The sequence below is a fragment of the Electrona antarctica genome, assembly GCF_951216825.1.
Source record: "Electrona antarctica genome assembly, chromosome: 3".
Classification (NCBI taxonomy): domain Eukaryota; kingdom Metazoa; phylum Chordata; class Actinopteri; order Myctophiformes; family Myctophidae; genus Electrona; species Electrona antarctica.
This window is the reverse complement of record NC_136808.1, coordinates 59365236-59378471: the sequence shown is the minus strand read 5'-3', so window position 1 is coordinate 59378471 and position 13236 is coordinate 59365236. Positions and strand designations below refer to the sequence as shown.

The 13236-nt window shown below is 43.9% G+C and overlaps 2 protein-coding genes across 5 annotated transcripts in view; one reads left to right on the top strand and one right to left on the bottom strand.

Moving 5' to 3' along the window:
- Nucleotides 1-1393, top strand: part of pdpr (pyruvate dehydrogenase phosphatase regulatory subunit) — a 38969-nt gene extending 37576 nt beyond the window's left edge. The window contains exon 18 of the mRNA XM_079496170.1: nucleotides 367-1393. Within this exon, the coding sequence (XP_079352296.1) occupies nucleotides 367-774 (408 nt within the window). The 3' untranslated portion in view covers nucleotides 775-1393. The remainder of the gene's footprint in view (nucleotides 1-366) is intronic.
- Nucleotides 1394-6979: 5586 nt separating this feature from the next.
- Nucleotides 6980-12755, bottom strand: csrp3 (cysteine and glycine-rich protein 3 (cardiac LIM protein)). Of its 4 annotated transcripts, none has more exons than XM_079497777.1 (7): nucleotides 12709-12755; nucleotides 12072-12209; nucleotides 9713-9808; nucleotides 9289-9355; nucleotides 9052-9181; nucleotides 8039-8132; nucleotides 6980-7224 (listed from the first exon to the last, which is right to left on the bottom strand). In XM_079497777.1, exons 2-7 carry the CDS (start codon nucleotides 12181-12183, stop codon nucleotides 7151-7153), a joined length of 573 nt encoding a protein of 190 aa, XP_079353903.1. In that variant the 5' UTR covers nucleotides 12184-12209; nucleotides 12709-12755; the 3' UTR covers nucleotides 6980-7150. The 4 variants fall into 4 exon arrangements, with proteins under 4 accessions (XP_079353903.1, XP_079353904.1, XP_079353905.1 ...); XM_079497778.1 differs by having other exon boundaries at nucleotides 12705-12751; XM_079497779.1 differs by lacking the exon at nucleotides 12709-12755 and adding an exon at nucleotides 12527-12618.
- Nucleotides 12756-13236: the final 481 nt, after the last annotated feature.

Genomic DNA, 13236 nt, shown 5'->3' with positions numbered 1-13236 from the left:
AGACTGTACATTAGACATTAAACAATAATCAAAGCTTACATTGAGGTAGATAACTGTAAGGTATATGTTACAGTATGCACGATGTGTGGATTGAAGTTTGAACTAAAGATAACTTGATATTTCCATATAATCGACTAGAATAAGGGATAATATACAGCGACGTGGTCATTATTGAGAAATAAACCCTGACAGGGTGATTGATGCAGAAACCCGTCTGTATATGAAGTATATAGGGTTCAAGTGGCCAAAAAGGATTTCATTGCGTCCGCTTGAAAGAGAACCCCATTAGATTCTATAGTCAGATGTTGTGAATGAGCTGATTGTGAAGCTCTGTTCCTCCCTCCCTCCATCCTGTCCCTCCACCAGGACACAGACTTCGTGGGTCGGGAGGCCCTGAATCAGCAGCGCCAGAACGGGGTGTTCCGTCGCTTCGCCATGATGGTACTGGAGGACCACGACACGGAGCTGGACCTGTGGCCCTGGTGGGGTGAGCCCATCTACCGCAACGGCCAGCTGGCCGGCAACACCACCAGCAGCGCCTACAGCTACACCCTGGAGCGCCACGTGTGCTTGGGCTTCATATCGCTGCCCCCGGGCCCCGACGGGATCCCCACGCCCATCACGCCCGACTTCATCAACCGCGGGGAATACGAGGTGGACATCGCAGGCCAGCGGTACCCGGCTAAGGCCAAGCTGTATCCGTTCAGCTCAATGTTCGTCCAGCAGAAACGCCGCAAGGATGATCTGGAGCTCAGCAACTTCCAGGGGAAATGAAAAGGAGGGCATTCTGCAGACAATCCGCTCCTCTCGCCGCCGCACTGCACTTAATTTTATCGTCTCTTTCTCAGTTTCCCTTTGAATCCTTCATTGCTCAGTGCAAACATGTCGTCCCACCACTAGGCCTCCAGCAAATGCAACAATGCACAATCACTCCATGTCCCACAACAACGTAACTGCCACAGGGCTGCTTCCCATTTTTGAGGGGCTATGCACAGCTTTGTGTCTGTCTGTATGAGCACGGAAGGTGCTCAGCTGATTGGCTGAGCACGGAATGTGATGTATGATGATAAGAGCGCCCCTCACTTCGCACAAGTGTGATTATTATTATTTTTTTCTCTTCAAAGTGCAATATGTAAATGCTCCTGCTGTGTCTGTTACTGTAAAAAGAAATCTATGTTGACACCTTTTTTGAGTGGTGCAAACCACTCCAACAACTGGCTTTGTACCCGTGTTCGTACCAAAAAAATGAGCATGGTTGCTATGGTCACTGACATTACATCAGACCACAGCTGATCAGGCTATATAAGACCTTGCACCACTCAGTTCACACGGGTGTGATTTTCTAAACTTTATCTAGCGGTGGGTATTTCTGCTGGCTCCTGGAAGCTATACCTACAACAACCAACATTATGTTGGCTACTGGACGCTGCCTACAACAACCAACATTATGTTGGCTACTGGAGGCTGCCTACAACAACCAACATTATGTTGGCTACTGGAGGCTGCCTACAACAACCAACATTATGTTGGCTACTGGGGGCTGCCTAGAACAACCAACATTATGTTGGCTACTGGAGGCTGCCTACAACAACCAACATTATGTTGGCTACTGGAGACTGCCTAGAACAACCAACATTATGTTGGCTACTGGAGGCTGCCTACAACAACCAACATTATGTTGGCTACTGTGGGCTGCCTACAACAACCAACATTATGTTGGCTACTGGAGGCTGCCTACAACAACCAACATTATGTTGGCTACTGGGGGCTGCCTATAGAACAACCAACATTATGTTGGCTACTGGAGGCTGCCTACAACAACCAACATTATGTTGGCTACTGGAGGCTGCCTACAACAACCAACATTATGTTGGCTACTGGAGGCTGCCTACAACAACCAACATTATGTTGGCTACTGGGGGCTGCCTATAGAACAACCAACATTATGTTGGCTACTGGAGGCTGCCTACAACAACCAACATTATGTTGGCTACTGGAGGCTGCCTACAACAACCAACATTATGTTGGCTACTGGGGGCTGCCTAGAACAACCAACATTATGTTGGCTACTGGAGGCTGCCTAGAACAACCAACATTATGTTGGCTACTGGAGGCTGCCTACAACAACCAACATTATGTTGGCTACTGGAGGCTGCCTACAACAACCAACATTATGTTGGCTACTGGAGGCTGCCTACAACAACCAACATTATGTTGGCTACTGGGGGCTGCCTATAGAACAACCAACATTATGTTGGCTACTGGAGGCTGCCTAGAACAACCAACATTATGTTGGCTACTGGAGGCTGCCTACAACAACCAACATTATGTTGGCTACTGGGGGCTGCCTAGAACAACCAACATTATGTTGGCTACTGGAGGCTGCCTAGAACAACCAACATTATGTTGGCTACTGGAGGCTGCCTACAACAACCAACATTATGTTGGCTACTGGAGGCTGCCTACAACAACCAACATTATGTTGGCTACTGGAGGCTGCCTACAACAACCAACATTATGTTGGCTACTGGGGGCTGCCTACAACAACCAACATTATGTTGGCTACTGGAGGCTGCCTAGAACAACCAACATTATGTTGGCTACTGGGGGCTGCCTAGAACAACCAACATTATGTTGGCTACTGGAGGCTGCCTACAACAACCAACATTATGTTGGCTACTGGGGGCTGCCTACAACAACCAACATTATGTTGGCTACTGGAGGCTGCCTACAACAACCAACATTATGTTGGCTACTGGGGGCTGCCTACAACAACCAACATTATGTTGGCTACTGGAGGCTGCCTACAACAACCAACATTATGTTGGCTACTGGAGGCTGCCTACAACAACCAACATTATGTTGGCTACTGGGGGATGCCTACAACAACCAACATTATGTTGGCTACTGTGGGCTGCCTACAACAACCAACATTATGTTGGCTACTGGGGGCTGCCTAGAACAACCAACATTATGTTGGCTACTGTGGGCTGCCTAGAACAACCAACATTATGTTGGCTACTGGAGGCTGCCTAGAACAACCAACATTATGTTGGCTACTGGAGGCTGCCTACAACAACCAACATTATGTTGGCTACTGGAGGCTGCCTACAACAACCAACATTATGTTGGCTACTGGGGGCTGCCTAGAACAACCAACATTATGTTGGCTACTGGAGGCTGCCTACAACAACCAACATTATGTTGGCTACTGGGGGCTGCCTAGAACAACCAACATTATGTTGGCTACTGGGGGCTGCCTACAACAACCAACATTATGTTGGCTACTGGAGGCTGCCTAGAACAACCAACATTATGTTGGCTACTGGAGGCTGCCTACAACAACCAACATTATGTTGGCTACTGGAGGCTGCCTACAACAACCAACATTATGTTGGCTACTGGGGGCTGCCTAGAACAACCAAACAAATGTTGTAGGCAGCCCAACAGTCTCTGTGTCCTATACTGCTTGACTGAAGGAGCTTGACTGAAGGATTTGAAGATTTAAGTGCCTTGCCCAAGGGCATCTTCACAGTAATCCCTGAGGAGATTCAAACCTGTGATCCTCTCTTGTCCCAAGTCAATGTCTCTAACCTTGAGGCTTCTATTGGTCTGAGGAAACGTTCCACTGACCACGCCACACAATTCATCATTACAATGTACAGTATGCTTGTTTAGGGGAACGTCGATCACCAACATCTCTCAATCTTCCAACTTGTCACTCTGTTAAATGTATGAAGGTTGTTGTAAGTAAATAATCAATCATTATTTATGTTTTGTGATGGTTCAGTTTGAGGGAGATTTGCACTGTTGACTGAGTCCACAACATGGGGTATGTTGTGCACGTGTGTGTGTGCATGTGCGTACACATGTGCTATAAGCACTTGAGTTTCATGTACTGTATGTTTCTTGGCCATGGAGTATGGCAGTATGACTGTGGTGTTGTCGCTGGCATTGCTGTCGTATTCTGCCCCAGAGTCCAGATATAAAGAAGTGGGAGATGTTCATCAACAGGTGATTAAAGGGAAGCATTTTTGTATAGCAAATATACAAAATCACCTGTCAAGAACCACATGTTTTTCTTTATAAACATTATCATTATTATTTTACCTTCTAGAGCAGGGGTTCTCAACGTTTTTGGCCGGGGACCCCCGGAAATGCTTTGGCAATGTCTCGGGACCCCCGCCCCCTCCCGACCCCCAATATAAATTGACTGCTACAATAACCTTAAACCATTTTGGGCGGGAACCCCTTTGTGTTTTAAGCATTGTTATAATTTAGCTATTGAAAAATAGCAGATCTACAAGCTGTAGCCACTCGGTGGCGCGCTACGAGCTTGTAGGTCTGCTATTTTTGAAAAATCGTGAAAAAAAAAAAAAAACATATTTTTTTTTTAAAATAATTTGGGGACCCCCTAAAATAATTTGGCGACCCCCCCGAGGGGTCGCGACCCACGGGTTGAGAACCCCTGTTCTAGAGTATACCTTATACTGTTATCATCTGCCATCCAGAAGTTCCAGATGAGCTAGCCAGTCTCAGTAACACCACAGATCCATTCGGTTGGATAGTTTTGATCATTTCATTTATTTTCAGTAGGATTAGAACAGTACATTGGTTTGACGTTGCTTTTATTAAATGTAGATTAATGAGCTGCCAACCAACCAGAATATAATTCATATAGACAGATAGAGATCTGCAGTGTCGGATGTTTCTCCACAATAACCAGAATATGACATGATGGAAAATATCCTTAACCCATTCAGGCCTGACGTCGAAATTTAAAAAAAGAAAGTTTTCTAAATCATGACAATTTTCGGAAAGATTTGAGGCACATTTTAACGATTTTTCAAAAATAGCAGACCTACAAGTTCTTGTGTGATGAGCTTGTAGATCTGCTATTTTTCAATAGCTAAATTATAACAATGTTTAAAACACCAAAAGGGTTTCCCGCCCCAAAATGGGTTAATGGTTAATGTGGTTAAACGCTAACGTGACATGGATGCGTTCCAGGTCTCAATGGATTAATGAGCTGCCAACCAACCAGAATATAATTCATATAGACAGATAGAGATCTGCAGTGTCGGATGTTTCTCCACAATAACCAGAAAATATCCTTAAAGATATGTAATATTGTCATGACATGAAATGACAGCTTGATGCCAAAAATATTGTTTTCATAATTAGGTCTTCACAAAACTCACTCAAGTCAAACTCTTACTGCTTGTAGTGAAATGTCTAAGAGTACAATGTGGACAATAAATGAGTATGACGAGAATAATCATGGATATCTATGGCAATTTTAGCCCAGATACTATCAGTATGAACACAAGAAATTAAAGTCTATTAAAACACATTTTGTGCCCAAAACGTCTGTGGACGTCCTGGGTATTACCGCACGTGCATAGCCCAAGACGTCTGTGGACGTCTTCCAAAAAAAATAAATAATAATAATATTTAAAAAAATAATAATAATAAAAAAAAATTATTAAAGAAAATCAGAAAAATCAAAACACTTTTTTTCTTTTTTTTTTTACACGTGGTTCCAAATTTTGTGTTTTCGCCATTGAGAATGTATTTGGCGTTTAAATTAAATAACTCAGAAACTATAAAACATTTCAAAGTAAAAAGTTCCAGCATGTGTCTCCACAGTCAGCTGAATTATGAAAAATGTGAATGGATTTTTTAGGTGAAAGTGATTTTGGGCAGTTTTGCGTGGGCTCACATCACTGCTGTACAATTGAATTGTCTTGTGCATGTCAAACCACACATATTGCTCCTTTCTCAATTGGCAGCACAGTTGCGCCTGATTTCCTGACACATTCATGCTCCTGTAATAATCCTGTGAGCAGACTGAAAAAAGTGGGTGGGGTCATGAATTGTAACACATGGTTATAGATTATATGTAAATTAAATATATTTTTTCCAGATTATCTCGTTAATTAATTATTTTGACAACACGTTAATTATTTTTGAAATGTGTGTGCAGGAGAGGGCAGTTTATAGATTTAGTTCCAAGGAAAGAAACCATTGACCTTGTCTTGATATTTGGGATTTGCAGTAAAACCAAGACTAGGTTGCAATCTCCTATGGAGTTCACCTGTGTTTCTCCCCTATAAATGTTGAGCTTGTTTTATGGCTGTCATTCCCTCAAGACGTTGGATTCTTGTTTATTAATATTCAGCATCGTGGCTATGAGTGTGCAGCCTTTTTCTTATTTTTCCGTTTACTGCCCAAGGCCATTAGCACCTCACCAATAGAGGGTATGCGCGTGACATCATCATCATACCAGGAAGTTATGCGGGAATGCCTACTGTGTGGCAAAAAACTACTTTATGGCCTTGACAGCCCCATACATCCAAACAGAAAAGTCCTATTTCATTGCATGAAATGACTTTAAACAACATTAAATTCACTTTGTCACTCACTTTGCCACTCGATCTGCCATTCACTATATGCATGCGCCTACCCTCTATACTGGTGTATGCCCTTCTCCCTGTTTATCTACTAGGTTGCAATCTTTGGCCATAATGTGTACGTTTTGTTTTTGCAAGCATCACTTCAAGAAGATAATAAAATGATTGACAAATGATTTGTTTAGAGGGTACAATTTATTTGAACCTGACGTCATTCTTAAATGATCTCTTAACACACACCAATTATTGCTCTCTTTTATACTTTTCTCCATTCTGTCCAGTTTAATAATTTTATAACCAGAATCACATTTACAACTGATGAACCAAAACAGGGATGTGAAATGTACAGTACTTCAAATGACTAGACTGTGTGTGTGTGTGTGTGTGTGTGTGTGTGTGTGTGTGTGTGTGTGTGTGTGTGTGTGTGTGTGTGTGTGTGTGTGTGTGTGTGTGTGTGTGTGTGTGTGTGTGTGTGTGTGTGTGTGTGTGTGATGTATGATGTACCTTTACAGTACAGTTCTCCATCCTTGTCTGTGATGGTGACCGTGTGTGTAATCATGTAAATGTAAGGTTTTCCAAATAAAAATTACATTTATCATAAATTCGGGAGAAATTCAAACCGATACATTTTCCGATATTACATTTTTATGCAAATATCGGCCGATAATATCGGGAGACCGATAATATCGGACATCCCTATCATCAAGAACAGTAAAAAACAACCAAAATGCACTGGTTCAATGTCTTCCATCCACCATAGCCTCGTTTCCCAACCCGAATCCTTTGGGGCCAAAGTGTTTAGCGTAGCAAACTAGACAGGAACAACAACAAAACAGACACAAATAATACATTTTTAGTTTAAAGGTTTCATCACATTGATTTTCATTTATTTTTTCTTTTAGGTTTTATAACTTCAATTAGTTACACCCACACAACCTGAACTTTGAACATTCTATGGATTTTATGTGGTCTGGGGGTTTTCTCTGTATGTTCTGAAGCCTTTTGAGCTGCAATGCAAACAGGCAAAATCCCTCAACAGTGACATCTGCTGGCAAATTGTTATGTCATATATGGGATTTGTGGACTGTTACATCACAGTCCACAGGCAAATCAGAAAACTTGTTTGAGCCTAATTATTCAGAAAACCCCAGACCACAGAAAATCCTTGTTGTAATGCACGTAACTCGAGAAGAACTTCAAAAGGCTCTTTAGTAAGTGTGGCAGCACCTAGACAGATACAGAGATCTCCATATACAGTATGGGCAGTAAAGGGACACAGACAGATAGTTAAAACGGGTGCTATGACAAGTTGACAACGGGTATTATGTTCCCAAGTTGCATCGTTCTCAAGTAGGCTGGTGGCCAACGGGGACGTACAGGTCTAGTCTACTGAATGTTGAACGTTCAGGTTTTTTGGGTGCAATTGAGCTAAAAAAAACCTTGCTGCCCTTCTATTTGCGATGTACAAGCAATCTTTTGTGTGCACAGTGTGTGTGTGTGTGTGTGTGTGTGTGTGTGTGTGTGTGTGTGTGTGTGTGTGTGTGTGTGTGTGTGTGTGTGTGTGTGTGTGTGTGTGTGTGTGTGTGTGTGTGTGTGTGTGTGTGTGTGTGTGTGTGTGTGTGTACCTTTACAGTACAGTTCTCCATCCTTGTCTGTGACCGTGGTGGACTCCAGGCTCTTGCCACACAAGGCACAGCGGAAACAGGTTTTATGCCAAGGCTGGGTGAGTACACACGCATGACACACACACACACACACACACACACACACACACACACACACACACACACACACACATGTATGATACCAAGGCAGATAATTGAAGCACCTAGAACAGTGATGTTAAAAGTACAGTCCAGGGAGAGAGACGCACTTTTGTCCTTGAGGGGGTTCCAGGGGCAGTCTCCAGCTAAAAGGAGTTTAGCATCAAAATCAGTTTAACCACTTTTCAACTATTTGAAAATAGCCAATCTACAAGCTCAACACGTCACAATGCAACACGCTGTGAGCTGGCCGATGGATCTGTTTTTGTATTTAATATTTTTGAAACATTTTATAAACACAAATCTTCAATTCTGAGGGTACCTATACCTGGCACAAAATGTTTTCAGATTAGGGTTTGGGCCAAATACATTCCTTTGTGGGTGAAATGAAAAAATGAACATTATGAGAGCTGGAACAGCGTTTGAGTCATGGTGATGGACAGTGTAGGAGCCAATCTACAATAGGCCATCACATCATGTATGTGTATGTGCCATGTCTAACATCCCTGTCAGTGTGCTTTGTCACTAACATGGAAGAGGACATAAGAACCTGGCCATCAGAGGGCCAGGTGTAGTTGATTGGCGGTTCATGGCTTTTTGTTGCTCCTATACCCCCTTCTATCTATTCTAATTTACAGTTTCTATGCTAAAAGTATTTTTATTTTGTTTTCAACTTGGATGGAATAAACCCTTTTGAGTTCAACTTCAACATTCCTCATTTCTCCTTTTTGGTCATGTTTGCTGCACAAAGCCAGTCAGTGGAAAAAGGTACTCTCAATCAACCACCACAAGGACAAAAGGTCTCTACAGACAGGATAATGCACACTTCAATCAAGTCAAACTTTCACTGCACAAACATGACACTGCATCCATACCTTCCCTGCTCCCATGATCTTTTCTGCTGCATACACAGCCTTTGAACACCGGGGGCAGCGGTCAGAACCACCCAGATTCTGTGCAAACTTGCTGGGATTCGATTTTGGGGTGGACGGACGTTCTATGCAACTATACAGAAAGTAAGGAAAAGGAGAAAGACGATAAACATGAATTTCCATGAGATTCCATGACATAAGAAGTCATGCATTATAAATAAGTGTGAAAACAAACCATACTCCTGAGGCTGTATCTTGCCAGGCGGGTCAGAGCTCAAGGCCCCGGCCCCCTGCCCGTATCCGTAGCCTTTGGGGGGGTCAGAGCTCAAGGCCCCGGCCCCCTGCCCGTATCCGTAGCCTTTGGGGGGGTCAGAGCTCAAGGCCCCGGCCCCCTGCCCGTATCCGTAGCCTTTGGGGGGGTCAGAGCTCAAGGCCCCGGCCCCCTGCCCGTATCCGTAGCCTTTGGGGGGGTCAGAGCTCAAGGCCCCGGCCCCCTGCCCGTATCCGTAGCCTTTGGGGGGGTCAGAGCTCAAGGCCCCGGCCCCCTGCCCGTATCCGTAGCCTTTGGGGGGGTCAGAGCTCAAGGCCCCGGCCCCCTGCCCGTATCCGTAGCCTTTGGGGGGGTCAGAGCTCAAGGCCCCGGCCCCCTGCCCGTATCCGTAGCCTTTGGGTCCGTATTTCTTGCCGTAGCAGGACTTGCAGTAGATTTCGGATTCATGTGCTGCAACTGTTGTGCTGTCCAGTCCCTTTCTGCAGGCCACTGGGAGTGGAGGAAAACATTTCATTAAACACATCCAGTCCCTTTCTGCAGGCCACTGGGAGTGGAGGAAAACATTTCATTAAACACATCCAGTCCCTTTCTGCAGGCCACTGGGAGTGGAGGAAAACATTTCATTAAACACATCCAGTCCCTTTCTGCAGGCCACTGGGAGTGGAGGAAAACATTTCATTAAACACATTTCCGACAGCAAATCCTCAGAGTTCATGAAACCTATCCAATCCATTTTGACATTTTAGAGTTGAATATGAAATAAAACTCATTGAATTACTGTGCTGTGCCTATTGCCTAACCCCCCACAGTCTCTCCTCTCTCCTCAGACACCTGCAGCAGGTTCCCCAATTCTCACCTGCCGCAGCCCTATTGACGATATTCAGACCGCAGCCATCTTGTTCAGTTCCAACCCAGACACAGACCAAGCAAACCACACCAAAACCAAACCCCACATTGTTCATCATTTAGGCGAGCCTTAGCTTTCTTTTCAGTTATTTAGTTTGGCCTGGTACCACAGCACCTCAAAGGCCCTTAAAACTAGGCTCCAGACCTCCCAAAACAAACTGGTCAGGCTCCTACTTGGCCTCACCCCCCGAACCCACCTCACCCCTGCCCACTTTGACAGACTGGCATGGCTTAGGGTCGGCGACAGAGTACAGCATCTTGCAATGGGTCTGGTCCACAAGATTCGATACTCCACCAAGATACCCATGTACCTGTGTAGATACTTCCTTAATGTTAACGAAGTCCACACCCACAACACCAGAGGGAGTGCAACGAATCATGTTCAACCCAGATTCGGCACAAACAAGGGACTAAATTCTTTTCGCTCCTATGCCACCAAAATGTGGAACGCCCTACCAACAGTCATTAAGACATGCGAATCCCTTGACTCCTTCAAAACCGCTCTCAAAGGGCACCTACGGATGGCTGCAATTCGAAACTGGCCCCCGTAGAATCTGAATCCCCCCCCCACCGCCCCCCCCCCCCCTTTTTCCCCTCACTGTATATGTTTCTTTTCCCTTTTTACCTCCATTATGATGAATTCCTGTACTGTTCTTTGTCTATATAGAAGTGTCTATTTGTACGTCTCTAAATGTTTTGATGAATTGAACATGGTGGACCCTGACAAGTGTAATGCTTAATTGGGTCGTCCACTCACAGTTAACAGCCTTTGTATTGAGTTTGTGCTTGAAATGTACTGTAATTCTGCAAACTGTTAATACAATTTTCAATCAATCAATCAAAGCCTGGCTGGAGATGGCCGGTAGTTCTACTTTTTTGTTAAGCTCTTAGTTCAGGTCCAGGTTTTGTCAGTCGGGGGGGTGGGGGCGGGGCAGCTTCGACGTCCCTATAGGTGGTGGCCTGCATGGTCCCTCCTCCATTCTATTGCGTTTGACCGGCATCTCCAGGACCATTAAAGGAAAACAAGTATTTGCAGCCACTCACTTTTTGTCAGTCAACATTTCATTTGTTGAATGCCACACTTAAGTGTGCTGTATTTCTATATCTGGGAGAGGACAGTTTAAAGATGAGTGCTTGAGTCCCCAGGCATTGACTGACTGACGTTCAACCATCCAATTTACAGGCTGAGACTGAGATATGCCATTTGTTTTATTTGTTGAGAATAGCAGACCCATTTAGGCACTCTTACCACAGTAGTTCTGACCTTACAATGCTCCAGAGAGAAATGAAATGAAATGAAATGAAATCTATATTTACCCAGGGTATCTGGGCTAAGCTCAAGAACTTGTTTCCAGCCAGGCCCTGCTCATAGAACACATTTCATCGTAGTGGTTCAATGCCTTGTTCAAGGGCACTTCAGCGGTGGTAATTTTAACGTGTCGGACGGCTGATTCGAACTAGGAACCTTCCGGTATCAAGACCGCGCCGCTATCCGTTCGGCCACCGCTGCCACAAAAGAGCAACGTGAACTGCTGTACAAACGTTAAGGGGCTGCCACTTGACAAGTCTAAAGCACTCTTCTGACTTATTAAGAAATGCATCAAACATGTTATGAACAATATTCAGACCTATATAGCTCTGTGCCTAGATACAGTTTATAGGCTACATGTGAAAGGGGGAAATCAGACACGGGTACATTTCCTAGTAGGGTGGTAAATGTATACATTCAAATAAAATGTATAGGCCTACAGTTTATCTATAGTTGTGTATACATTTCAAGCCGTAAAGGGAAATAATTAAATAACTGTAACAGCACCCATTGGACATGCAAGCTGATGATTCTTACTACAGATGAAGCATGTCTTATGGAAGCTTCTCCCGTTACATTGGACCTCCTCTGCATGGTACACTGTCTTCTCACAGGCTGAACACTTGGCACCACCGCCCCAGTTTGGCATCTTTAGAAAGGGGAAGAAATCTGGACCTATATTGGTTGGAGCAGAGAGTCAAGAGGGGGCATCTTTATATCATTATTTTTTAACTAATTTGCTCTGAACTACACCCAACCTGATTGCCTCTCTGGCTCAAAGAGCGTCCTCAACACCAACACTATCCTAAGAAAACCTTTTAACTAATTTGAGAAAAAATCAGAAAACAGAGAATACGTGTACTAGTTTAGAATAAAATAAATACATGTAAACAAGTGCAATAATGCCTCCTCACACACAGATTTACTTTACCAATAAGCACAAGTGATAGTTACATTATCCTGTGCAGGCTACGATAAAGGATTCCATTTACCACATCATTTTCTAGGGGACCTCCCCCTCACTGCCTAAGTAATTATGTAGTAGCCTACAGTAACAACTACACATGCCTTATTGGTATATTAAGTGCAGTTGGAAAATGTCTTTAATCAAATCAGATTTCATGGCTTAAATCTTACCAGTTGAATTGTTAAATGAATCATCCCCCTTACCTACCTCAAGTCCAGTCCAGAATGCTTTGTTGTCTTAGCCAGACAGTATGGACTGGTCAGCTCAGCAGCACTATCGAGGGCTACTTAAATACCAACCATGTCCCCCATCATCACTGGAGTTCAGGGTGGGGCTCAAATGATATGATCTTCCTAAAATAACCTCTGACAAAAGCATAGCTCTCTGACCCGTCGTCACAGGACAAGGAATACTACACATGAGAATGTACTGGAAGCTGTCATGTGGTACCGTACTTGTGTGTTGTAGTGTTTTACAGCACGTTTTACCATATAAATATATATATATGGTATATATTAACCCTACATATATTCACCGCAGGGGTCTATCCTTGGTCCCAGTTTTTGACCAGGTTTAATGTTTGTCTTTAGTTCAGTGTTTGTTCTATAAACACCATTGACAATGAAGGGAAACTTTACGTCATTTTGTAACTCATTACGTCATATTGTTAATGGCATTTAATGTTTGTGTTTGCACCGTTTGTTTTATATCACCATTACATGACCCTAATCAACC

Coding starts and splice junctions, on each gene's coding strand:
- csrp3 (XM_079497777.1), bottom strand. CDS start 12,183: ATGCCAAACTGGGGCGGTGGTGCCAAGTGTTCAGCCTGTGAGAAGACA. Junction 9,809..12,071: donor TAAGACATGCTTCATCTGTA/GTAAGAATCATC, acceptor CTCCACTCCCAG/TGGCCTGCAGAAAGGGACTG. Junction 9,182..9,288: donor GGCAAGATACAGCCTCAGGA/GTATGGTTTGTT, acceptor CTTTCTGTATAG/TTGCATAGAACGTCCGTCCA.